The sequence below is a fragment of the Alosa alosa genome, chromosome 23 (genome assembly GCF_017589495.1).
Source record: "Alosa alosa isolate M-15738 ecotype Scorff River chromosome 23, AALO_Geno_1.1, whole genome shotgun sequence".
NCBI lineage: Eukaryota > Metazoa > Chordata > Actinopteri > Clupeiformes > Clupeidae > Alosa > Alosa alosa.
Window position 1 is genome coordinate 13,663,558 of NC_063211.1, and position 27,336 is coordinate 13,690,893.

At 40.3% G+C, this 27,336-nt stretch overlaps 2 protein-coding genes across 4 annotated transcripts; both read left to right on the forward strand.

Moving 5' to 3' along the window:
* Nucleotides 1–1,280: 1,280 nt before the first annotated feature.
* Nucleotides 1,281–16,421, forward strand: pfklb (phosphofructokinase, liver b). Of its 3 annotated transcripts, XM_048235262.1 has the most exons (23): nucleotides 1,282–1,352; nucleotides 1,445–1,531; nucleotides 2,569–2,642; nucleotides 2,817–2,894; nucleotides 4,192–4,381; nucleotides 5,083–5,248; nucleotides 5,728–5,772; nucleotides 7,311–7,419; nucleotides 8,246–8,341; nucleotides 8,847–8,939; nucleotides 10,114–10,239; nucleotides 10,605–10,669; nucleotides 10,805–10,868; nucleotides 11,039–11,185; nucleotides 11,697–11,767; nucleotides 11,932–12,019; nucleotides 12,236–12,388; nucleotides 12,753–12,917; nucleotides 13,174–13,235; nucleotides 14,612–14,723; nucleotides 14,915–15,014; nucleotides 15,137–15,242; nucleotides 15,574–16,421. In XM_048235262.1, the coding sequence occupies exons 2-23, from the start codon at nucleotides 1,450–1,452 to the stop codon at nucleotides 15,716–15,718; spliced, it is 2,337 nt and encodes a 778-aa protein (XP_048091219.1). In that variant the 5' UTR covers nucleotides 1,282–1,352; nucleotides 1,445–1,449; the 3' UTR covers nucleotides 15,719–16,421. The 3 variants fall into 3 exon arrangements, with proteins under 3 accessions (XP_048091218.1, XP_048091219.1, XP_048091220.1); XM_048235261.1 differs by having other exon boundaries at nucleotides 1,281–1,531; XM_048235263.1 differs by lacking the exon at nucleotides 2,569–2,642 and having other exon boundaries at nucleotides 1,283–1,531.
* A 6,493-nt stretch (nucleotides 16,422–22,914) lies between these two features.
* On the forward strand, nucleotides 22,915–25,393 carry rpl37a (ribosomal protein L37a). The gene is made up of 4 exons (XM_048235302.1): nucleotides 22,915–22,990; nucleotides 23,827–23,955; nucleotides 24,171–24,253; nucleotides 25,223–25,393. Exons 1-4 carry the CDS (start codon nucleotides 22,940–22,942, stop codon nucleotides 25,284–25,286), a joined length of 327 nt encoding a protein of 108 aa, XP_048091259.1. The 5' UTR covers nucleotides 22,915–22,939; the 3' UTR covers nucleotides 25,287–25,393.
* Nucleotides 25,394–27,336: the final 1,943 nt, after the last annotated feature.

Here is a 27,336-nt window from a genome sequence, read left to right on the forward strand (position 1 = left end):
CGTCTCAGCTTCTAATGCATACAATCTGGTGCTCCCTAAAACTACACATCCTGTTTAAGTGTTTCCAGTGTGTCAAAATAAAAGTCACAGCCATATCTCATGCTTTGAGCATTATATCTCCAGAACGGTTTGACGCATATGCTTTAAATTTGGTACAAGTGTTTGTATGGACTCAAAGATGAAGTGAGTTGATGTTTGAGGTCAAAGGTCAAGTCAATGAACACTCTGAGTGCGATATCTCAAGAATGCCTTGACATACATGCCTGAAATTTGGTATGAGTGTTTGTATGGACTCAAAGATGAAGTGAATTGATGTTGGAGATCAAAGGTCAAATGTCAAGGTCAAAGACACCTTGAGTGTTATATCTCAAGAACGCATTGACACACAAGGTCTTTTGGTATGAGGGTTTGTATGAACTCAAAGATTAAGTGATTTAATGTTTTTTTTTTCAAGGAATTTCCCCACCAACATTAAGCCAGCAGCTTTCCATCCACTATTGTAATTCCTCTGGCATTACATTCTAGTTATTATTGTAATTTGTATTGCTGTGTAAAAAACATTCATAAGCTATTGTGGCTACTTGAAAATGTCGACATGGATATATGGCGATTACAGGGACAGATTGATCACCATCAAAGGAATCCATACATATATATATTTTAGGTCACAGGGACCCTGAGGCAGGACAACATGGCCGAGTGATTTCCAGTTGCACAGTAAGCCCTATAGGCCTACAGACAGAGAGTGAATGGCCTCACGCTATAGATAGCTTACACTTTGAAGGGGAGGATTGTTTATATAAACTTCAATAACATAAATAACCTTCAATGAATGCCTAAGTGGTCTTAATCTGTGAGATCAAAGGATGACATGGATGTCATGTGTCACATTGTTCTAAGGTGCCACACTCCCAGCAAGTTGTCAAAGTTAGTAGTCTATCAGTGGTGGAAGTGACCTTTCAAGCTTTGGAGATCCCCATCACTTTGATGTGAATTCATAAGGCCCATAAATACGTTCTCATGGAACTTTCCTGTGTAAAATTCCACAGTTGTCTACCCATTTGAGTCTACCCATTTTATACGACTGACTGTTGATTGAGGCATATTAAGCAGGCTTCTGAGTGAAAGCAACAAATCATACTGTCAGATTTTTATAATGGTAACCCAGAGTTAACCGCAGCCTTGTTGACACTGCATTGTTGCGCTTCTGTGGATGGAGTCTTCCAGTATCGGGGGCGGAGCCTTTGCGTCTCCACGGAGCGTTCAACCCATAGGTTCAACCTCGGCGCATTTGCAGCACAGTGTGTGCCGAGAGAGGTCATTGGACGGCTGTCAACAAAAAGTATTAGTGTGTCAGTGCCCCTGGCCGTTTGTCGTTTAACTGTTCTTCTCTGTTTTGCTGTAGATTTGGCTTATTTGATTAACTTTGAATATCCCTGAACAGTCAACATGTTGGTGGATTTTGAGAAGCTGCGGATGACCGGCGCTGGGAAAGCCATCGCCGTTTTGACAAGCGGTGGAGATGCGCAAGGTAGCTAGCGGTGCTGCACCGTCTCAACTGTGGTCTAATTGTATATTTTTAGCTCGTCTAGCCAGTCAGGTTAATGATTTCCCTGCATAAGTTGTGTCATGCAATGTAGCCTACAGTGTGAACAGAAATCACTGCCTATCGTCAGAGAGCAAGACACGATGGCTTTTAAAATGCAGTGCACAGCTGGCAAGCAATGAAGGCCTATTAGCGTGCACTTTATAAACTACGCATTCGACAATGCTTATTATGATATAGTTGAATTATTTGTCAATTCGTGACAGAATGCATGAAAGAATAGGCTCTGAAAATATTAACAACAGTACAAACTAAGATGCAAGTAGCCTATTTAAAGCTGTCCGTTTACCCAACCGCACCGATCATCTATTTCTTGTTTTTCTTTCGCTTTTAATGCCCCTTTCTGTTTGTTGCCTTCATTATCACTGTGCATCTACATTGTCCCCAAACTATGTGCATGTACCAGATGGGCATGCATGATGTGCATCTCTAAGAAGCTGGTGGTAGTATTACGTAACTTTTATGTTTGACTGCACGTAGGCTATAGATAATTCAGCCTATGGGCGTGTATCCGAACACTGGCCAGTCAGTTTTCCCAGTCCATTGCTTGCTAAACATATTTGATCAAATGTTTATCTAATTTACAAAGTGGAAAGCAGTGACTTCTTGACATTCCATAAATGCTGGTTCCATTGTTTAGCTTACACAATTAACATTTTAAATGGTATCTAATAGATTTAGCCTAAAGTTAAAAAGTTAAGTTTGGAGGTTTGGTTGAGTTTGCCCACTCTGCATGATGCATTCACTGGTGTAGCCTACTGATGCAGTTATTTTATCTCTCATTCATCAACTAAGGTTGCCTCACCAATGTTTTCAGTTAATTCAGTTTTGGCTCTACAAATTGCCTAATTTTACCATATAGCACTACCCAGTTTTGGATCTCTGAGCAAGCCATCAAATAATTAAACGTTCAGCAGTCTACTTGGTTTCCACCTGGCCAACCTGTTTGCTCTCATCTGCAGGTATGAATGCAGCTGTGCGTGCTGTGACTCGGATGGGCGTATATGTAGGAGCCAAAGTCTATCTGATCTATGAGGTATAGATCAATGTCTGTCTAATCTCTCATAGATGGTAGACTCACATGCATATCATTTTGGCACATTTGCTTTATTTTATTTGGTTGCATATTCATATGAGAACGTTGTGTAATAGATTCCCAAAACTCAATCTCTAAGAGAACCTATTTAAATAATGCACTGTTATGTTCTAGGGCTACCAAGGACTTGTGGATGGAGGGGACCACATCAAACTTGCTAACTGGCAAAGTGTGACAAACATCATTCAGCTGGTAAGGGTCACCATGAGACTGGCTAAAACCAGACTGACCCTCAATTGAAAATTGGTCTGCTCAGTCCACTTTCAGTTTCCAAGGAACGTAACCAGTGGCGAAAAGATATACATTAAACTCTTGCTGTATCCTTTCAGAAGTACAGCAAACACATCTTTCTGGTAAACAAAGTTTTTAAATTATTTTATACTGATGCCATCAGAGCAGCCAATGGTTGCGTACAAACTGCGGTGTCAACCATCCTGCCAGCTGTCTGTCATTGTGTAAAAGCTTGCCCCAATCTGGATAAGTGGTTGAGGTTGATTCCTGGGTTTTTTGGTGATTAGGAAATTGTCTTGAATGGGAGGGTGGCCATATGGATCAGCAGACAAATTCAAATGTGCTCACATATTGATCAGGCTCCACCCAGACTAGGTCACCACCACAAGGGCTACAGAACTAGTGCATAAATAGATAAATGTGTCCTTGAGATTTCAGATGTTTTCACATCAAACAGATATCCTATCCAAAACCAAACTGTGCCTGTAAGGTTATGGTTATGGGATTTGGCAGACGCCTTTGTCCAAAGTGAAAGTAAGAAAGTAAGGTCATCTGATATCTGTCCTCCAAATTACTTTTCCAACAATTATTGTTTTTTCAGTGGTACAAAATGTTCTGGATGCATACCACACATGCTAAATAATGTTTGGAGATTTTAGAATGACACAACATTAGCACAATATTGCCTTGTGTGTGCGTGTGTGTGTGTGTGTGCGTGTGTGTGTGTGTGTGTGAGCACGAGCACTACTTCATACTGGCCTCCAGTGCTGTGGTCCACTTCTGGAGTGTATCATATTGACCTGCAGTATACATCCATTATGTCTGTCCAAGTACTAAATGCATAGCCACCATTGCAGGCATAAAGAGGTCTGTGGGGGTTAGTTTTGTGCTGCAGGATACTGATATCTTCCCTTTCTATGGGCAGGTTGCATGGAGCGTCTGTGACATTGTGGTGACTCAAAATTCTGAGCAAGCATAAGCTCTTGTAAGATAGATGTTTATTATCTTAAGTCACTGTGCGAGCATAAGCTGTTATGAGATAGATGTTTAATAGATTTAGTCACTGTAACATACACCAGGTAGGGGTCTGCACTGAATGCTAAAATTGTGAGACATTGCAATCAGGAGCATTATATACAAAGTTCAGTTTTAAAAAGGACTTTCATTAAAAGTTGGGATGTAATAGAAATATGTACAGATAGAGATATGGTTGTATTTCAATGTATGTAAATGTGTTGATCTGCTCTCTGCTCTCCAGGGTGGCACTGTGATAGGCAGTGCCCGCTGCAAGGCCTTCACCACCCGGGAGGGGCGTCTGGCGGCGGCCTTCCACTTGGTCCAGCGAGGCATCACCAATCTGTGTGTGTGCGGTGGGGACGGCAGCCTCACGGGGGCCAACATCTTCCGCACCGAGTGGAGTGACCTGCTGGAACAGCTGGTCAAAGAAGGTATGGCAAATCCAGTTTAACCATTCCAATTCTGTTATCTCCAAATTCATAGTCAAAGGCATAATGGAACATGGTAATCACATTTAATCACTGAATGTACATCAAATCTAGTCAGGCTTACATAAAAACAAATAATCTAAATAATCATCACAAAAAAGTAATGATGCCCTAAGACAAGAAGAAGATAGAGGATTAATGAGAATGACTGCCTAATATATGTGTCTGTCTTTTTAGCGTGCATGAGAAGAGCTCGCTAGCAGAGCCCTCTGTCTGTTTGGGGAGGAATTTACGCCTCACTAACTCATGACTCAACCTCAATAGGAGACCCTGTCTGGTCTAGTCATACCAGGGCCCCTTCCCTCTTGAGGCTCTGCAAGGTTTTTAAAGTGACCAACACAGAATTTGGCATTGGATACAGCTAACAATGATGCATACAGGAAAATAAGGGCTATCAAGTTCCTGCAATTGTGTGTGACTGTGATGATGATGCTTAACTGAAAAAAATATTGTAATATTTCACTTTTTTAATATTTGGCTTCTAAATTGCCATTGTCTGTGATTTTTTTTTTTTTTTTTTTTTATCTTGCATGCCAAAACTGTGGCTGTTACATCCCCTGTTTGCTATGTGTTCAAGTTCAAGGACTGTATCTTTCTTTGTTTTTCTGACTCTCTTTCCCTCTCTCACTCTCTCTCCACATCAGGGAGAATCACTGACACCTTGGCCCAACAGTACACGCACCTGAACATTGTGGGTCTCGTCGGGTCAATCGACAACGATTTCTGTGGGACGGACATGACTATTGGCGCCGACTCAGCCCTGCACAGGATCATGGAGATCATCGATGCCATCACCACCACTGCACAAAGGTCAGAGGTCATCATAGCTGTGGGGCTTTATTTTAATCACACAACAGTGTAGATATTGCCAGACAGAGAGACTAGACTAGGATCTCAAAGGCTGCACTAGCATGTTCTGGATGCCTTTTGAGGGACATAATACCATGCACGGAGTACCTCTCTGGTAACAGATAGCAGTGTTTGGTAACAGTAACTGAGGACCTATAAAGAAACAGCCAAGTATGTTGTTATACGAGTGTACAGTTATCAGCCATCAGTAATGTAATCATCTTTTTCACGCCTGACCTTGGAGTAAGACACTAGCATTGCTTATTTAAGGTGCTAGGGGATGAAGCCCTGTGTCTTGATGCCCCGTATTTCTATGCCTAAAATTGTGATTTAACATGGTGACCAAGTAAAAATGTAGCATGTTGTGATGATAGTTCTTCTAAAGGACAAGTTCCACTATACTGTTTTTCATTTCCCTATTTATGTCCTTGTGCATATAGCCATCAGCGTACATTCATTCTGGAAGTGATGGGTCGTCACTGTGGGTAAGCCTTCTGTAGCACATCTGTTTGGAATCATTCAGAACTGACATACTACATTTAAGACAAGACCACAGTAAGGCTTTTGCAATATCTGCTTTGCTAAGTCAGTGTAATGTGGTAGATATATTGGTATACATTTAATACCGGTAACAATGATTTAAAATATGATGAAGATGATTATGGCTGGATTCAACACTATTTCTTAAAACCCCTAAATAGGACACAGTTTGTCATCTTACTACTTGCGTGCCATTGGGTGTTATTTGCAAAGTCAAATAGCCTGGGTGTTCCCATGCTGCCTTGCGCGCGATTTGATTCACGCTGCTAAGGCAGCCTGGAGACCATGGAGCAAATTTTCGCCTGAGATAGGGAACCAATCACAGAACAGGTGGGAAAGCAAGACGATGATGAGCTATGCACAGACGCATTTGATAGACATCCGTGGCACCCAATAAACGGATCTGGGCATTTTTTTCAAATACGAGAAAATGAACGTTTGGTTCCCAGACCACATCTCATTGAGAAGTGGTGGCGCTAGCCAGGCTAAAAGTCAAGTGCATTGCATGTGGGTCATTCCACGTCAGTTCAACCAGGGCCCACGCACTTAGGTCTCAAAAAATTCTGAAAAAATTACCAGGTGTACCTATGTTACCCAGGAGACACACTGTAAAATTACTGTTATGTAAGATCAATGCTTTCCAAGATACAGCCAGTTTTACAGGGGAGGGGGTGTCGATTTTGTTCGGCCTCTTTTTTGTCAAAGTTCACAAGCCCACAGCAAAGAACTAAACCATGTAGGAGGCTCAAATTTTGCATGCTGGTACATAAATAGGAATAGTATGTAGCAAAATCGTCACGTTTGGTCTGGATAATCCTGCATGGTCATAGCTGTCCCTCAAAGTTGATACAAATTTTATTGGAGTTTTTGGCTGGGCTCTGTTTAAGCCTTCAGAAGACATATTTGTACTCAACATAGGCTCTTGATTTATTTTCCTTACTGAGATAAGTAGAAACACTCTCACAAAAAGCAATGAACAGAAAACAAATCCCTTCAGGGTCTGAACAGCAGACCTCACAAGTCTGAAAAATCATTTTGGTTATCATTTTCAGAGCACCCAAACACCTTGTGGGAATATACAAAGATTTTTTAAATATGTTTTTCTTTATTCTCCATGATCCCTTCTTTTTGAAATTGACCTGGTAATTTTTTCAGAATTTTTTGAGACCTAAGTGCGTGGGCCCTGGTTGAATTGACGTGGAATGACCCATGTGGTTATGGCCAGGCGAATGGCAGACCTCTGAAGTTTGCCTACAAATAGGACCCAAAGCTACCATCTTTGCCCATATAAAGAGATCCGGATCTCCTTATGGGCAAAGATGGTACCCGGATCTCTTTATATGAGCAAAGGTGGCCAAGCTTTTAGGTCATTTTTGAAGGCAAACTTCAGAGGTCTACGTTAGCTGGCAGTGGTCAGTTGTCCAGTCCATTAAAGCAAGGCCTAATGGGGACGCTGGTCCTGTGGTGGTGTGGTGTGCTGCAGGTACTTGGCCCTGGTGTCCGCGCTGGCCTCTGGGGCTGACTGGCTCTTCATCCCCGAGGCTCCGCCAGAGGAGGGCTGGGAGGACCACATGTGTGAGCGCCTGGGAGAGGTGAGACCAGGGTGGGGTGGCGTTGGGCTTGGACATCCAAGGCCCTAATTTAAATGACGGGCCAAGTGCAAAGTCTAAAGTGTAACTAAAGCTCATTTAATCACTAAACAAATATTTGATGATTTAATACCCTGACCAAGATCCTTAGCACACACATCAGCGGGATGGATGTAGTTCATGCACGAGACACTTTACTCCCTGACTGACTTTGCACGTTGCCCAGTTTTTAAATGAGGGCCGCTAGTGTCTCCATGGATAAGGAACTCAGTGTTTCCCACAGAATTGAATTCCATTTGTGGTGGTTGGTTTGCAGAATTAACTTGAATACAACAGTTTTTAACAAATTAGCACAGCGTGGTTATGATGATAACCAGATTTAAGCACAATTTAGTACAACCTGGAAAATCATTGTGTGGTGGTCAATGTTGATATTGTGGTGGGCCGCCACAAATAAGTCAATGCATGAGAAAACACTGGAACTATAGGAAAAGTTAGCATCACTGCACTACTCTGTGATTAATGCAAAGCCTGTGTGACACGGTAGCATCTGTTACTTCTCTTATTACTTCCCCTTCTTCAAAGGGAAACTCATGATTATACTTTCATGAGTCCTTGCAGCTTCTTAGAGGCGGAACAACTCTCGATTCAAAGAGTTCTAAGTAGACCCTCAGAGGTTCTCTTTTTTATATGTAAAATGCATACTGTACACTTCCTATTCTGAGTATTCTGTAATATTTAGTGATGCTCCAGCTGTGAATGTGAGGCAATGCTACTGCTGTAATGAGTGTTTTCTTGAAGCTGCTTCGTCTTCTCCTCTGTTCTGTAGAGTCGAAGTAAAGGTTCCAGGCTCAACATTGTGATCATGGCAGAGGGGGCAATTGATAAACATGGCCAGCGCATCGCCTCTGACTATGTGAAAGATGTAAGACTATGCCTTCCGCTCTTCTATGTATAGCCTAGCGTGTGGGAGAGGGGCCACATGTGTAGGTGGAGGGTGGAGGGGCATCCAGTTGCCATTGTGGGACTGCATATAATTGTATGTTACTGTGTGTGTGTATGTGTGTGTGTGTCTGTGTCTGTGTCTGCGTCTGCGTCTGCGTCTGCGTGTGTGTGTGTGTGTGTGTGTGTGTGTGTGTGTGTGTGTGTGTGTGTGTGTTTTCACCCTGTGTGTGTATTTATAGAATTAGCAGATGGGTGGTATGTGAGTGTCTCTCTCTGTCTCCCCCTCTGTGTGTGTGTGTGTGTGTATGTGTGTGTGATGCTCTCTGATGTGTGTGTGCGTGTGCGTGTGCGCGTGTGTGTGTGTGTGTGTGTTGATCTCTGATCCATGTGTGGATGTGAGTGTGGCTCTGTGTGTGTGTGTTATGTATGTCTGCCCAGACATGTGTGTTCTTTGTGATCTAATCCCCGTCCCTCTTGGCCGTCAGCTGGTGGTGAAGCGGCTGGGCTACGACACCCGGGTGACGGTTCTGGGACATGTGCAGAGGGGGGGCACACCCTCTGCTTTTGACCGGGTGCTGGTGAGTGTCACAGGGAGGTCAGGGTTGAAAGGTAAATCAGTCTAGGTTCAGGGCAGGTTCACACACCATCATCACCTCACCACCTCCACCTGTAATATACCAGGTGGAGGTGGTGAAGTTATTTCGCAGCTGATGGATGAAAACATCTAAACAAAGAGCATTTTAACAGAGAGCTCATCAGAACCTTTTAAGGATTTCTAGAGTTCCTAATATCTGTGCCTTCAGTGGCAACACAGAAAATAATGAATAGATAGCAGTGATTTCTTATGAAGTATCAGGGGCCAGAAAGATTTTGCAGAAAATTCTCTCTGAAGTGAAATCATGCAATGCAATGCCATGACTATGTATCAGTTTGACTGTGTTAGGTTGTTGATTAAATCTGAAAGCTGTATCTTTTTTGTACTCAGTCATTTATATTTAGTCTTGTGTTCTGCATATGAGATAAAAGGTACAACAGGGTCAAGAGTCAACTGATATGTCAGCATGCACAGTGTGAAAAGCATAGTTTTCATATTGCTCGTGCTTTTGGAGTGACCCAGGCCTGTAAAACGGATGAAGCACAGTTGAAGCGAAGGTCTCAGAAGTCACTGTGTGTGGTTTATTCTATCTCATGCCCCACGAGTGATGCAGTGAGGTAGGCATTCGGACAAAGCTGTACTATTATGGCATTGAAGCAGGCTACATTCAGTTCTGGAACAGCCTTGAGAAAGGTTATTTTCAGGGGCATGTTGGGACCATAGGGATCAACAGTAGAGCAGGGGCATAGCTCCTGAATTGCGGCATGGCTTTCAAAGGTTGCCTGTGGTGTCAGATTCAAATAACAAGAAATAAATGATACTTAATCTCTGTCTGTACTACCTTTTTAAGAGTCTGACCTCACTCTCTTTTCCATTGATCTCTCTTCTTTCCTCATCTTCCCCTCTCAATTGAAATGAGCTTGTAAATAAACAAAAACAACAACAATATTAACAAAGAATAACTTTAGCCATACATATATGTTTAAAATGCTAGGTAAAAGTATTGCTATGGGTGAGAAATGAAAATCTATGTTGTATGTAAAAAATAATCTAAAATGTATTAAATATCCTTCACCCCTCTCTCTGTTCTCTCTCTCTTTCTCTCTCTCTGTGTTTCTTCCTATCTCTCCATCCATCCGTCTGTCTCCCTCCTGCAGAGCAGTAAGTTGGGGGTGGAGGCGGTGGTGGCCCTGCTGGAGGCCACTCCAGAGACTCCTGCCTGTGTGATTGGCCTCTCGGGCAACCAAGCCATGCGCCTGCCCCTCATGGAGTGTGTCAATATGGTGATTACACACCCCTCTATTTCCCTGTTTTTGGCAGCATGATAATGTAGTGCTCAACTTGAAAGCAGTGGCATTGCGGTCTTTTTTCCACTTATTTCCAAGCATGTTCTAAGACTGTTTTGAGGTTCAAGTTTCTTTTGATTAAGGCATCTAAATGTGCAGAGGATGCATACTTGTCTCCATCCCTTGGTTTTATTTGACATTATTTCACATACACACAATCTTCATCTTCATCAAATGTGTGACAGTTGAAAGGGAAAGGAACATAATATAAGATGAGTGCTATTCAGTGTACCGGTAAATGTGTGTGTCTTCCAAAAAGTGGAGGACTAGTCGTATCTGATTATTTATTTGTTGGTATTTAGACAAAGGAAGTGCAGAATGCCATGAATGAGAAACGCTTTGATGAAGCAATTCAGCTACGGGGAAAGTAAGTCACCATTTTGAATTATTGTAAATTATGACATTGAGTTGAGTGTAATCGTCAAAAAACTGAAGATGGCTTGAACAATGTGATAGTTGATTGAATCTTGACTTGACTGAAAATGCTTTGCTTGTGTTACAGGAGCTTTGAAAACAACTGGAATACATACAGGCTTTTGGCACACCAGAAACCTGCGCAGTCCAAAGTAATCAGATTTCTGTCTGATTTCTTTCTTTTTTGGTCTCATGGCTTTTCATAGAATTAAGTGTTTTAGGAATTATAGTTTTAATCTCATCTTCTGTCTGACTGTCTCCCTCTCTCTCTCTACCTGTCTCTCTATAATTGCTTCTTGCTCTCCTGTCGTCCTCTCTTCAGAGTAATTTCTCAATGGCCATCCTTAATGTGGGTGCCCCAGCAGCTGGCATGAACTCAGTGGTGCGTTCTGCGGTCAGGGTCGGCCTTGCCCAGGGACATCGTGTTTACGCCGTCCACGATGGCTTCGAGGGTCTTGCAAAAGATGCTGTACGTCCCAATCGCCTCTTTATGCCGTTTAAAGCAGACATAGAATGGAAAGACATTTTTGTCCTTGACTTTGTTGAATAAGGAGAGTTTGGTACATGGCCCAAAGCTACCATGGGTGCCAGATATGCATGATATGCTAGATATCTGATATTTTATAATGGACTTGTAATTTATGATGCCTGTCAATCCATACATTTCCTCACTGGTTTGATTCTTCTGAGACCCCCTATTCTGCATAACTCTCTGTCTGTCTGTTGTGCTTAAGAAGACTGTATGAAGAAGATGATCTTTATTTGAATGGTTTCTCTCTAAAGACTGTGTAATAGATAGCATTCCTTTGTCATGGTCTACCTATGAGCTTAGTGGTTGTAACAAAATTCATCAGGACATTGGGTTGGGGCTTGCCTTCATTTCAGAAATGTTGAAAATGGCCAGACACTGAATAGCCTAAGTATTGTATGTGATGTTTCCTTTTGCCCATTTTAAGATTAATTTGCTCCTGGTGTTTCAGGTACATGAGATGCACTGGCATGATGTCGCTGGCTGGACAGGCCAAGGAGGATCACTCCTGGGAACCAAACGGTAGTGACTAGCACTGAAGGATTGTTTTCTTGCATTTAGGTTTTATTGTAGCCTTCCACAGTAAAGTATGAGTACTGCTAGCTGTACTCAGCTTTACTGTTACTATTTACTGTTCACTGTTAGCTCGTAACATGGTATCATTTTGTTTTACATTTTGTCCACAGCACACTTCCAAACTCCTGCATGGAGAAAATTATTGCTAACATGGGAAAATATGGCATTCAGTCCCTGATCGTCATTGGAGGATTTGAGGTTGGATTTGAATTCTACTAAATATTTAACCCACTTATTTTATGTCTTCTATCATTACTTTTGCATGTCTGTGTGTATCTACTTGTACATAATAATATGTAACTGAGCTCTGAGCTCATTGAGCCTAAAATATCTGCCAACATGTGTTTACATAATTTTTGCCTAATGTCACTTCCTTCCTGTGTGTGTGTGTGTTTGTGTGTTTGTTCTTCTCAGGCTTATGAGGGGGTCCTGCAGCTGGTTGAGGCTCGTAGTCGCTATGATGAGCTCTGTATTCCCATGTGTGTGATCCCAGCCACCATCAGCAACAACGTTCCAGGAACTGACTTCAGCCTCGGAGCTGACACCGCTGTCAATGCTGCCATGGAAGTAAGGTCAAATATACAGTATTTACATTATAGGAAAACTCTGGGGATTTTTCACATAGATCTCTGTTTCTCAATGTCACTAAGTACTGTCAGTACGGGGAAAAAAATGAAACAAATGGGTGCTACCTAGCTCGAGTTGCTGCAGCCAACAGCTAGATGACTTGAAAGATGCCCCCAAAGTGTAGCACTGTAGCTGCCTGGCTGCTCTAGCTGTTGTTCTAAAACTTTTACTACAAATACCTGGCAAGGGTTCATAATTGTTGTACATCATCATTACCATTGTGTTCCTCTCAGTTTGTTTCTAATTACAGTATACAAATCCACATTTGTTTGAACCTAATTTAGACAGCATCCTCTGTCCACAGAGCTGTGACAAAATAAAGCAGTCTGCCACGGGAACCAAGCGCCGAGTCTTCATTGTAGAGACAATGGGAGGATACTGCGGTTACCTAGCAACCACCACAGGCATCGCCGTGGGAGCTGATGCAGCTTATATTTATGAGGAGAAATTTAACATTCATGACCTGAAGGCCAGTAGCACTCTCTTATGCCTTTTTGTTTATTTCCAACTTTGAGGCTGAACAGGCTGAGTATTGGTCCTTTAAATAAAAATAAGGTCTGGTCTGGGTCAACCACAGTAAATTTACCTATGAGTCCCACTGTTGGAGTAATACTTATGTGACTGGATGATGTATTGTATTGTGGTATTGACAAAACCATCCATATCTATCCCTATACCTCAGTTTTCAGTTTTTTATATCCATTGTGTAAAATGTGTTTTTACAGATGAATGTGGAGCATCTTACAGACAAGATGAAGAATGACATCCAGAGGGGCTTGGTGCTAAGGTATTTACCATTTAGATTAAAACATTTACTGAGCATTAGGTATGGGGAACATTTCCATACAACATATTCAGATTTATTTAGCCTACAAATCCAAATTTACACTGGCACTCCTCAGTCCTAATCATATTGTAAAGGCATGTGTGCTGTGTTAAACAGCTGGAGAGTGATTAATTACTATGCCCATGTATCGCAGTGACAGCTACTCCGCTAACTACTTAAGCACATAAAAACATGAAAAAAAGCTAATTGGAAATGACTGGTTATTAAGCTGGCAGTCTCAAACAAAAAAAGAGACTGAGTGAAGCCTGCTCCTACCATAGAATTATCAAAATGTCTTGTTCGTATTATAACTCTGTGTGACAACATTTGACCAACAGAAGATTAGAAAACTGTTCTAAGTCCCAAATAATTAGCAGAATCAAAGAAACTTTGCAAAACCAAAAATAAATTATATCTTGATAAAAAAAATAGTACATGCAGTGTCCTTATGATATTTGAAATTTGACGTGACAAACAAAAAGGAATTTAATGATCTGATGTATAATTTGAAAACTCATGACCTGTTTCATTGTCAGAGAAAAACTGCACAGAGAATAATGCAGGTTAAGATGAATGACAGCCTTTCCATACTAAAAAATCCTTTAAAAAAATATTTAAAGCGTAATACTTTCCTAGTGTGTTTTTGTTAATGTACCCGAGTCAGACTTTCGTTAAAAGCATAATTAGGCTACGTCTAAAGCGCTACTTTTAAGTTGGTCCGTGTTGTCGTTTTCGGGTCAAATGGCCTTTTGAATGGGAATCGTAGGGGCACTTCTATTTTGATACATTATCGCGTCAAAATCGCTATTGAGAATATTGTTTGTGCACACATAGTTTACTAAAAAGAAAGGTTTTGGACAACTCACTCCTTGACTAGCAAGATGGCAGCGAGCAGAAAAACCAAGTGAGTTGTTCTTTCAACCTTTCTTTTAGTAAACTCAGTGTACGCAAACAATGTTCTCAATGCTCAAGTTCATGTGTAGAGACACTGATGATACTTCGATTAAAGTTTCATGTTGTGTCGAGCCTTCTTAGTGTTTTAAAAATAGCGATTTTGATGTGATCATGTATCAAAATAGTAGTGCCCCTACAATTCCAATTCAAAAGGCCATTTGACCCGAAAACGACAACACGGACAAGTTTAAAAGTAGCGCTTCAGAACGTAGGGTAATTATGCTTTCAAACGAAAGTTTACTCGGGTACATTCACAAAAACACCCTAGGATGCATTTTGGTGAAAGTTATGCCTTAAGTTAATATCCCTTGGTGCGGGCGAAGATGTGCAGTTTGTAACAACCACTCCTGGTGTCAGCAAATGTTTTGTGATCTTCTTTCCAGGAATGAGAAATGTAATGGCCACTATACCACAGACTTCATCTTCAATCTGTATTCCGCTGAGGGGAAGGGTATCTTCGATTGTAGGGTCAATGTGCTGGGACATTTACAGCAGGTACGACTAAATGTATAAAGATAATAAGTGTGGTCCCTGAAATGTAGTGTATGTAAATTAAATAGGGTTTCCTCTATCTGCCAAGGATGTGGTAGTCATCTACTTGTCAAGGAAATTTGCATCTCATTCTAGCAAAGTCATCAATGCTGGTCTCACTGTAATGGCATTTTTAAAAAATACTTTTTTCATAGGGTGGGGTTCCGACTCCATTTGATAGAAATTTTGGCACCAAACTTGGTGTGAAGTCTGTCCAATGGCTTACAGAGAAGATGAGAGACACCACCAGGCAAGGTAGGGTAGTGCAAATATATAATCTGTAAAGATGCAGACAGGAAAACAATGGTGCATGTGTTTTAGCATGAGTAACTGAATGAAATGCATTGTTTTGTTTATTTGCATCGCTTCTTTCCCAGGTCGCGTGTTTGCAAATACTGCTGATTCTGCTTGCGTGATTGGAATGAACAGGAAGGTGATGTCCTTCAGTCCCGTAACTGAACTAAAGAGCCACACTGACTTTGAGTGAGTATCCATTACCCTGACCTATGTCTAACTCTCTGTCTAACTAATGGCTGGCAATTCAGGCCCACAATTAATGTGCCAGAACAAACAAGTAGATCATTAATCAATTGTCCAAGACTCAGCCGATTTTTTTAATATTAAAATATTCAAAGATTTGTTATTTGTTATTTTGTTTGGGTTAGAGTGGGGGTTGAATTCAGTTGAATTCAGCTGATGTGTAATTCAGTGTATCAAACATTCAAAACAAAGTGATTTTTTTTATTATTGACAAGAGTAAATGGGAATGCTGTTGACCATATTTTGACCGTGTTTTGACTGTGTTCCCCCATAGGCATAGAATGCCCAAGGAGCAGTGGTGGCTGAACCTGCGTATGATGCTGAAGATGTTAGCCAAGTACCAGACCAACTTTGAGTATCAGACTGGGGAGATAGAACACGTGACGCGACGGACACTGAGCATGGAGACCGGATTTTAGAAGTGCTTCGAATGCTAGTTGTTTGGTTTTTCAGATTGCCATCCCAAACCAGAATGTAGGCTATTCCTTGTGATATTCATCATAATAGTCCCTTTTGCATGAATTCTGAGCCCAGAAGAATCTTTTAAAATGTGTAGCAGTTTGCATATTCCACTGTTGCATAACAGAATGCTTTTTGAAAGCCATTTGACAATCTGTTGTTTTGACGGTTGGTATAGTTTACTGTATGTAGGAGTTTGTGTTTGTACAGTAGGAGTATTCATTTAATGTATTAGGGTAATGGAATGAAGTATTATGTCCTTGTTTAAGTTCCATTGTGCCTTTGTTGTAAATGTTAGTTACTCTAAACTTGTTACTCACACGTTATGCAATGGTATTGCACCCGTCCAATCATGTTGTTTACTATAGGGCACATTTCAAATATTATTTAATTGCTTAGGCTACTGATGTTGAGTCAATAACACATTTTACCATAGTTTTGCCATAGTTTGTCTTCCATTTGATTAATATATTGAATCAGTTTTATTTGATTAATATATTACACTTAAGTCTTTTGTCTTGGAGCACTTGGATCCTTTTTCTAGGAGCACTTGGATCCTTTTGTTTTGCTCCATTGCATTGATTCTTCCCTACTACCCCACCCTTGTTCAAGAAAATGCTGTCTTCCTTAATGAATTAATTAAATAATGTACTTTGACATGAACAGCTTGTCTATGTATTGATTCTTAGGTCATATTTTAATGTATATCAATTAAAAGGAGCCGTCAGGTTATGAGACAACAGAATTGTTTTAAATATTAGCCTTAACCCACATGAGTGTAACTGCAGAAGAACGTAATTTCTTTCTCTGAATAGCTTATATTTAATGCATATTTGTTAGATAAGAGTGTACATGTATTTTTTAGCCCTTGTGTTACATTCAAATCTTACAGACATCCTTTATCCTTGGGGTCAATTTGACCCCAGCTAAATAAACCCTCAGAAAATTATTATAATTCATATTGTTAGTTTTTTTTGTGACAGGTACTTAAAATGTGTCTAACTGGATGTACCGCAGAGCGGTACAAAATATGACCGCTGCCCAGTCCAGCACATTTTTTCCACAAAAATAAGTCACGCTTGTCAAATTGTGTTCATTTCCTACTTTGTTCCTTTTTTTGTGTTTGTAATTGAGTGTGTGCAGAGTGTGTGGTTGTTTTTGTGTATGTTTTGTGTGTTTTTGTGTGTGTGTGTTTGTGTAGGTGTGTTTGTATGTGTGGGTGCATGGTTGTGAGGGTGTGTGTGTTTATGTGTGCGTGTGCGTGTTTGTGCGTGTCATGTGTGCATGTGTGTGTGTGTGTGTGTGTGTGTGTGTTTATGTGTCTTTGTGTTTGTGTGTTTTTATGTATATGTGTGTGTGTCTTTATGTATGTGTACATAAATAAAGCAAATCAGGGAACCACCTACTCTTTGCGATAAGTGCCATGGGATCTTTAACAACCATGTTTTTTTTTTTTTTACATCTATTTTAGTTAGTTTTTATCTCTTTTAATTTTAATACTTTATCCTATTATTGTGCTTCTGCGGTGTCTGTGTGTTTCTTATCTTGCTGTACAGCACTTTGGGAACCTTGTGTTTGTTTAAACTGTGCTATATAAATAAATTGGATTGGATTGGATTGGTGAGTCAGGACCTCAATTTAACATTCATGCAAAGGAAAACATCTCCTCCAGTACAGTGTCCCTGTCACTGTAATAGGGCATTGGGATTGATATTTGTTTCGTGGCTTTTGGCCACAGGGAAGAGTGCCACCTACTGGCCAGACACCAACACCACTTCCAGCAGGAAGCTACTCTTCCAAGGAGGTTTCTTATCCAAGTACTAACTAAGCCTGCTTAGCTTCAGTAATTCAGCAAAGTCAGGGTATCTGCTGGTCTAGCTAAAAACAAAAGTTGAAAGGCATATATGATTCTAACTGTCTCACTGAATTGCATTATGCACACTCAATTCTCACTGATATCTGCTAGACAACAAGTACCAAAACATGATTAGTTCATAGATTTCACATGTAAAATAAATTTTATACAACCCCACTCCCATCTTGCCTGTTCATAATTCTGAGAAATTCTTGAATTGTGTGCATGTGTGCGTGTACGTGTTTATGTTTGTGTGTGTGTGCGTGCATGCATGTGCTTGTGTGTGTGCCTGTGTGTGTACATGTGCATGCATATGTCTACTGTGTGTGTATGCAGGGTGCAATTTGTGTAAAAACCAGAGGGGTGTATGACTTTAAACAGCAAGTGTGCTTGGTATGATCAGCTCTTCTAATGCAGGGTAGGACTACGTTTTGACAAGCATACAAATTCACCTTGCCCCATCTGAAATGACTCCTCTACTTTTGCTGCCTCCATCCTTTCTGTATTTGTTGTGTAAAAAAACGTTGTATATGATGACACTGAAGTCGTAAGTTAGTGAATTGGCTAACAGTGTTAGTTGGTAACCAAATAGCCTACACATTGCTTCATGCATTCTCTCTCCTGCTGATTTTATTGTAGTTCAGAAAATAAATAGCCAAGTGCGTTAATATTGCAAAAGTTGAAAAATAAATGTGTTTATTGTAGCCTACAGAAAATATATAGCCTATCATTATAAAAGCTTTCTCTAGCCTTGTCCTTTATCAAACTACAGGTGTTTGGTAGAGAGCCATTGAATAAGCGATGCCAAGCAATTTCTGTAACACTTTTTTTTTTGTGACATTCAGCAAATATCTCCTCATTTAATAAGTTTGGACAATAGGCCTACGTTCTACTCACGTTGCAGTTGTCCTCCATCTCAGTTGCATCAGTTTTCTAATTTTGAAGGTTCTAAAACATTATTATGCTTCACTGAATCCTTCTTGTTTTCTTTCATTTGTCCAGCTAACTTTTCCATTGAAACTAGCCATTTATGATCGATTACACACTCGACATTCTGACGTCCTGCATGATCAAGGCCAAATTAAGTTATCACGCAGCCACTGTGTCAGCAGCATGAGTGCTGACGGTGACGGTGCGTTTCTGATGTCAGATTATTATGTAGGCTAGCCTACTAGACTGTTCTCACGTTGCAGCGCTTTACTTATATGAAGTAGCATTAATCAATATGGGGGCAGAGGGGGATAAATGTTGTCCCCACCGGGGATAAAAATAATTTAGCAGAGGTAGGGATAGGAAAACCAGAGGGGGGGAAATCCTCACCATCCCCCCCCTACAAATAGCACCCATGTGTGTATGTGTCATATGTATGATGACTGTGAATGTATGTGTGTGCGTGTGTATCTGTTTATGCACATGTGTGCATTAGTGTTAATTTTGTCACCTATTTTTAATTTAGTCTTAGTCTTAGTCTTGTGACGAAATGCCCTTTTTAGTCTTTGTCATATTTAGTCATTCAAATATCATTTTGTTAGTCAAGTTTTAGTCAACTAAAAGTCTCACATCATTTTAGTCTAGTTTTAGCCATAAGAAAACTAAAGGTATCTTAGTCTTAGTCAGTTTTAGTCAACACATTTTAGTCTTTTTTTATAACAAATTATTTCTGATTACCATTTGAGTCAAATAGTGTTTCACACATCTCAATTTTCCAACAATATTGTGTGTCCACAGGGCTACTTTCGTCTGTTATAATTACTCATTCTGATTTTTTGTCAGTCAGTATGTTTACATGCACAGGTAAGTCGGGCTACAGTTATAGCTCGGCTGGGATTTGACCATAGACAGTAAAAGATTTGACTGGATCACTGTCATATTAAGTAGACCAGTGTTTCTCAAAGTGTGGTCCGGGAATCACTGGTGGTCCATAAGCTATCTCAAGTGGTCCGTGAGCAGGCGTGGTAAAATATAATATAGATGAGTTGTTTGCAATATTGAACCAACTTGTATGTAAAACAGTTCTGCAACACTGTCTATGTAAGATATGCCAGTTTAAATCATACAGTATGAATCCACACAATAAGCAAAGTGCAAAGACAATAAGCAAGGTGGTTCAGTGAGTAGGCCTATTGTGTAGACTAATTATAGGCTACTGTTGAAGTAGGTCTAATCTTTTTTTTTTTTTTAGCTAGGGTTAGTTAAGTGGTCCTGAAACTGAAAAGTTTGAGAAACACTGTCGAACCAAAGTATTAATGTTTTACTCCGCGCTTAGCTAGATGATGGATATATCACCAAACACAACACATTCCCCAAACAGACTCTCCATCTTAGCCATAGCTAACTTGCTAGCGAACTTTCCATATTAGCTTACTTGCTAGCAAACTTTGCATCATCAGTCTAACTAGTTAAATAGTTGACATTACATGATGAACATTTTCGTATGGACATTCTGGTGGATGTTAATTTGTATGAGAGAAGCTTCAACTTCTGGGTATGTAGCATTGTGGCATAAAGCTTAGGTAGTTAGTTGGTAACTCTGGCAGAAATCTCCAGTGTTCTTGTTCCATGTAGTTTCGTGTTGCAGCCACAGCACGAGACTAGCCTACAGAAGCTGTTGTTGCATTATGAACTCATTCGAATATTTTTGAAAACATAACAGCTAGATATTCTGTCTTCTCATTTTGTAGGCTTAAAATGAAGAGAGATTTTATCTTAGTTCTTATTTCATGCAAAACATTTTAGTCTCGTCTTTTTTTTCAACAATAATTCATCTTAAGATAGTCTTAGTCAGTGTTTCAGGACATTACTGCCGTCTAAATCATCGTCTCGTCTTAGTCATGAAAAAAAAGGTCGTTGACGAACATATTTCCTCTTGTCTCGTCTGACGAAATTAACACTAGTGTGCATATGGAATGGGTTAACATGACCCCTGGAGGCAAACATACACAAAAAAAATGGTCATCCTAGGCCCTACGGTTCTCAAGATATTCACAGAAAACTGTTGGTGGACAGTCACTAAATGTACACATAAATGAATTTATTGTATGGCCCCCCATGAACAAAAGTCCACGAAACTTGGCATGCATTCAGAGGGTGTCATAATGATCCTACACTTTCAATTCCGTGCAGTTTTGACCATGTCAGCCAGATATATTGTGATTACAACACCTCATTTTTTGCTTTTTAATTTTTAACTAGGTGGCGCTATACATGAAATGAGTGGTTATGGGATGGGTTGACATGACCAACATACAAAAAAAAGGTGGTCCTCCTAGGCCCTACGGTTCTCGAGATATTCACAGAAAACTGTGTCCGCCCTACCCTCCGTTTGGGGGTTCCAGTCCAGCGGGGGGGCTATAGATCAAAACGAACAACAATGGTTCCATGCTATCCTTGTGGGGCTACATGCCCACCAAGTTTCATGCACCCCGGTCTTTCAGAATCCTTTACGGAAAATTGGCCATGCGAAAAAAATCTGACTAAACCTACATGTATATGACCGCCACTTCGCTGCGCGGCGGTCATAATAACCACCATCAATAGCCCTACTGTACAAAACAATCCCACCCCCCACACCCCTTTATGAACCCAGAATACCTGTTATGTACTTATAGCGATATATACAAATCATCATAAAATCTCACTGATTGACACAACATTTGAAAGAACCATAGTTTAACATTTGGAATAAAAAACTATTTCTGTTATCAGCAGTACTGTGGAAAAAAATACTCGCATTGTCCTCGGGGTCAATTTGACCCCAACCCCCAAAAACAATATAAACAAAGACAATTTCAGTTGAGTAGATTGAGTAGATCTTCAAAACATCACATAACAGTTCTTCAAGTACTTAGACCTCAGAAGATTACCAGAGGCATTAGCTAGCTCAGCAGATGTTGCATCACTGTCCAAATTACTTTCTTCCGTGGAAGAATTCTTCGACTGGAATAAGTTGGTTAATTTAGGCAATTTCTTTCTAAATTCTTCCTCCTCCCTTTTTTTTTTTCGTTTATCACTTTCACTCTGGAAACGTTTCATGGTTGCTGTCAATCGCTCAACTCCACACCTCACCAAGACCTCGTTCAGACTAGCTAGTTGCTGCTATGGTGACAGGAAGCGGACCTGCACTGCAGTCATTTGATTTTATGATGAATTTATGAGCAATCATGAGGCAAAATATTTTTTCAATCATTATTATGGATTAGAATATATTGTTTGGATGTGGTGATCATTTTTTTTTTTTTTTTTAAACGATATGGGGATGACGAGCCCCCTGGTGGCCGAGGCCCCAGGCAATTGCCTGACCATGCCTAATGGCAGGTCCGCCCCTGATGTCAAGTACCACCCTCTTGCTCTGATTTTTTTCAGGGGCGCCACTTCGGGATTTGCCAGTTTACACCTGCATATTCCAGGCGTAGCTGGACTCTGCATCGCATGCTGCCCAAATTTGTATACCATATTTTGTCGGTTTGCTCGGAATATATTGTCTGAAGGGGCACAGATCACGAAATGCAACCAGAAAGTTATCGTTAGAATGTTGCTTGCCCCTTCCCCTTCCCCAGGCTGTGTGAACTGTCAGTGGCTCTCGTACTAGTTAGGATGTTTTGTCAGAGCCATAAAGCTTTTTTGTAGATTTATGAAATTGAACAATCCAAATGCACTAAATTATATAATCAAAATGATCAGAATATTATGCTATAACATGCGATTTCATATCTTCAACAACACTTCAGGCTCCTAAGATCAGTATAACTGTAGTAATGTTAGCACTGATTATACGTTTATAAAAGTTAAGTACTTCATGTAATATGTACTTGTATATATAATAATGATAACAATAACAATATGTTATCATAATATTACAATAATAATATCCATAATGTGTCAAATATTCATGTATCTTATGTTTCATACAGCTAAATCGGCCTGGGGTCAAATTGACCCCAATTGGAACACCAATGTAGCCTACACAATATTTGTACAGGACATTGAAAACATTCTATTGTGCAAATGCCATGCTTACTCTGTTGGCCCCTTCAAATGAGGAAAAGTCATGAATCATGAAGCCAAAAAAAAAAAGTGAGCCATATTTATGACAGGATAACAGGAGGGTTAACAGCCTAAAGGTCTTTCAAATATCCATAAATCCTTTCAAATAGGCTGCCTATTCCTGCTATTCAGTTACTCCGATCCAAGAAATGATAATTAATGATAATTAATAAGCCAGTTCGTTAAGACCTGGAGAGAAATAAGCATGGAAATAAGACGTCCCGGTAAAAATAAGTCATCCACTGTCCCACAATGCCGTGCTTCTCAAACGAGTAAATTGCGCATGCGCCCTGTGTATGCCCTCTTTTGGATCCGCACCTCTTCTGCTGTAATGGTGAGTGAGAATCCAGCCTTGGATTTTTGAATGTCCATCTAATGAATCCTCAGCTTTCACCAACTGTATATTAAATCCAAAGTCATATTTATGTACACAACACTGCGCCCTATGAAGTGTAATGAATATTTGTGAAAATCTGTCTCATTTAATGTGTGTTTACGACGTTGTTCTTAAGCAACTGCTAGATAGTCATGGTGGCTAGTAGGTCCTCGTACCAAACACTTTGATGCGCTACTGGTATTAACCGGCAAACTAGCGCCACTGTAGTGTTCATTTTATCCTCTGATGTGCATGTAGTCTTAGAATAACGCAGGTTGTATAGAATCTGTTTTGGTGTCATTGTATTAAAGGCAACCGACTGGTATAAGCTGACATTATTCTTGGTACATGAGCCAGCTTGCCTTTAGCTGGCTTGTCATTGGTTAACGTTAGCTTGGCTTCATGCTAGCTTCCGTCCTCCTAGCGCTATCATTCTGCTATGGAGAGATATACCAACCCCAGACTTCAGCTACATAGTTACGATTTATGTCATGTGTTTTTCATAGTTAGTCATTACTTGTTTTAGATATCGTTTTACGTTTTGTCAAGTAGCTTGTTTTGATAGGTAACGCCAGCTTGGCGATTTGGCGGCACCTAAGTTGCATGATGTGAGGCAAAACATGTTGATGCTGCTGTAGTTTTAGATCACTTTCCAAGCCCTTGGAAGTAACCATTGTAAAAACGAGGAAGCTGAAGCAATGAGTGCAGGTGAAGGGATGTGATGCATGTATAATTATAATGGACTTTTTTATTTTGAGATATTGCCTGATCTCTGAACTTTTGTAATTCTGCAGGCCAAACGCACCAAGAAGGTGGGAATTGTGGGGAAGTATGGCACCCGTTACGGGGCCTCCCTCAGGAAGATGGTGAAAAAGATTGAAATCAGCCAACACGCCAAGTATACCTGCTCTTTCTGTGGGAAGGTGAGCGGAACCTCTTGACGCCAATCTGAAACAAAAACAATCCTGCTTAATGTCTACAGATGTTTGACAACAAAGTACTCTGCTATCTAGGTTTCCATAAGATTTCCCATTTCTGGTCATAGAATGCACATGATGAAAAATGAGAACTTCAAAACCAGAGATATTTGGTTGAATTCATGACTTCCCTCATTGACTTCTGAACAATTGTCTTGCAGACCAAGATGAAGAGGAGAGCTGTTGGCATCTGGCATTGTGGGTCCTGCATGAAGACTGTCGCTGGTGGTGCCTGGACATACAAGTAAGTTGTGTATTAACCTGATGTTGGCATAGCGTGGTGTCAGTGCCCTACCCCTCTGGTAGTGAAGAGACAGAACTGCACACAGAATAGCTTCAGGACAGTACATGGTAAACAGTAGGCTCTACAGCTGCAGTCATGGAATGGTGTCTTCCTGTGTCCGCTGTATCTTGCTTTATGTTGACAAGTTGAAAGATGACAAGTTAGATGTGCTGTTTGGATTGTTGTAGAGGCAACCAAGTTTGCTCACTTGTGGACAGTTATATTTTAATTGCACATTGACTAATCCTCTTTAATGGATCAAATTCATGGGCATTCAGTTAAAGCATTTATGGGTTGACAGATTGAACATGCACTGGGATGCATATTGCTGCTTTTGGCTGTTAGAGAATGCATATTGACAGATAAATATTGAAGATTCAGAAATTCAGCAGCAGGACTTTTGAGAAGCGGGTACACTTCACACTGTAGTGAGGAGACTAAAATTTCCATTTGTAGTTTAATAAATACATGTTGAAGAAACCATGATGGAATATGGTCTAAATACGAGTAGGACCAAGTTGTGTTTATTGTCAAGGTGTACCTGCAAGTCTCAGTGCAGAAAAGATTACGGAAGAAGGTCTTTAAGTCAGTTCTTATTATTGCTCTGTTCTCTATAATTGTGTTGACAATTGGCTCTGACTATCCACCCAAATTGTTATTCCTCATGACTGAGAATCGGCTGCTTCTGTTGATTTGGCTTACATCACATGAGTGCAGCAGGTAGAATTGCATCATGAGGGTTTAGGAATGCTGCAGGCTTTACAAATGGAAGGGTTGCATGGGAGCCCCTGTGAATGAATCCATATCTCATACCTCTGAAGGCACTTGAACAGTGTGATTGTAGTGTCCTTGTATGTCCTTTTGTCTCCTAAGCTTTTCTGTTGTGTATACTGAACTGTCACCTAATAGCTTCTTTTCTTTTTCCCTCAGCACAACGTCTGCCGTCACAGTAAAGTCTGCCATCAAGAGACTGAGGGAGATGAAGGACCAGTAAATTGGGACTCTGTGTTTTGTACAGATAAAAAAATCTCCATGTCTTGGGACTCTACATGTATGCCGTGGTCAAATGGAACATCCCACAATAAACTAGTCTTGAGCTGGTTTTGCCTCTGTTTGAATTTCTTGTTTTGTGTTGGAAACTTCAGAGTACTGGCAGGATTTAAGTACCAGCACACCCTGCCATCAGCATGACCGAGTGCTGTGTACATTTGGATGTGTGGTAAGGCACTGGATTCTGAATGAGGCTAGACAATTTGGCTATGAAAGCAGTGATTGTCCAGCCTAGTTTAGTGGGTTACATGCATATGGCAAGCCAGTTTTATGTCTAGTAGGTGGTATGGATTTGTATTTTAGATATTTTGGATTTCTTGTTGGTCAAAATATACATTTCAGGGATCTACAATGTCAGTCTAACTTGGACAACTCATTTGACCTTTTCTGTTAATTTCATTGAGGTTTCAATTAAATTGTAGATGTCTGGAATGTCAGTTGTTATATCCACAACTAAATTAAGACATGGATCTCTTGACTGGATTTATGCATGTGTTTACCGTGACTTCAAATATCTTAATCTTAAAATTTTTGATGTGTGGGCAGGTCCCTAGTTAGAACTGATTTACAGAAATCCAGTCATTTGGGATGTGTCAACAAATGTTTCCAGTGACCTTGAAGTTTGTTATTCAGCTTTGACTAATTCACAATTTTAGTTATATTTCTCTCATGTTTGTCAAATTAAAGCTGCAGTAGGCTAGATTTTTTTGATCATATTCACTGAAACTGACACTGCTCCGACAGAACAACATAAATCAGCCGGTTTTAGAAAAAAAAAACTTTTACCTCCTCCACCTAGGGCCTGTTATTTGTTTTGCAAAATTCCACTGCTGGTTCTTCAGATAAAATCAGCAGGGCTGTGTGAGATCTGACTGTCAATCACTGACGATATGCTGACAAGCATAAACTCAGATGAGGGGATGCTCTGTGGTAGTGGGGGAGGGGCATGAGAGTTGTAATTCAAAATTTTGGCTAAGTCCCCTCAATCTGTCAGACTTGCCTACTGCAGCTTTAAGTTTTACTGATAATTGTAATGTTCTTTCTGCATAGTCATGTTTGATTGCCAAGGTATGCCCTCTTTTGTATAGTAGTATTCCAGTAGTTTAGCCCAGAGGGGTGGACAACATGGCAAGGTTACTGTTTTTTTTCCCCATGCAACTGAGTAACTGCATATTTTGAATAGACCTGCCACATTTATGTGGATTGTTCCAGCATTCTTATTAGGCATCACTTGTTCTGAGATACCATGTTTGGTTCAGGAAATATAATGAAGAATATAGGCGTAATTCAGTAACATTTAATGGTTGCCACGGCGACCATTAGGGTTTTTTGATGATGGGTTTATATCTGAAAATGTCCAGGGCTCCAAACTGTACAAGTTCACCAAGTTTCATGCCTTTATGGAAGAATTTGACCTAATTTTTCACAATGTTCCACCACTTGGATTTTCATGGACTTTTTCTATGTGATATGGGAAGGTTTCATGAACTGAATACAACAAAAATAATTTCTGTTGCAATTAGTTTTGGGTTAGGTGATTTTTTTCTCACAGATTGCCTGGACTATATGGACAACTATGATTTGTTCCTGAAGTCTCTTGGATCATCAGCCAGATACTTAGTACAACTCTGATTGGAAATTGAAATGCCTATTGATTTCACTGTGATTCTGAGTGTGATGTTCAAAATGTCTAGACATGCACAAGATGCTCCGCTAAACGTTTTTTTTTTAAGGTGGGTGTCAATATGGATATGTTCCTATTTTGTGCTATCTGGGTAATTGTGATAGCTTGTGCAATGTCGAGATGGCCCTCGATGCTTTCAGTACAACGCGACCATCGAACTTGGTTTTCATTGAATTATTTTTAAATCTTAGCCGTTTGATCAATTTCCAAATTCCAAGACAATGGAAAGTCTGGAGACGATAATGGACCTCGTTAGGCTCGCTACAATGTAGTTGTAAACATTGTAACATCGAAGCAGAGAGTGTTAAAG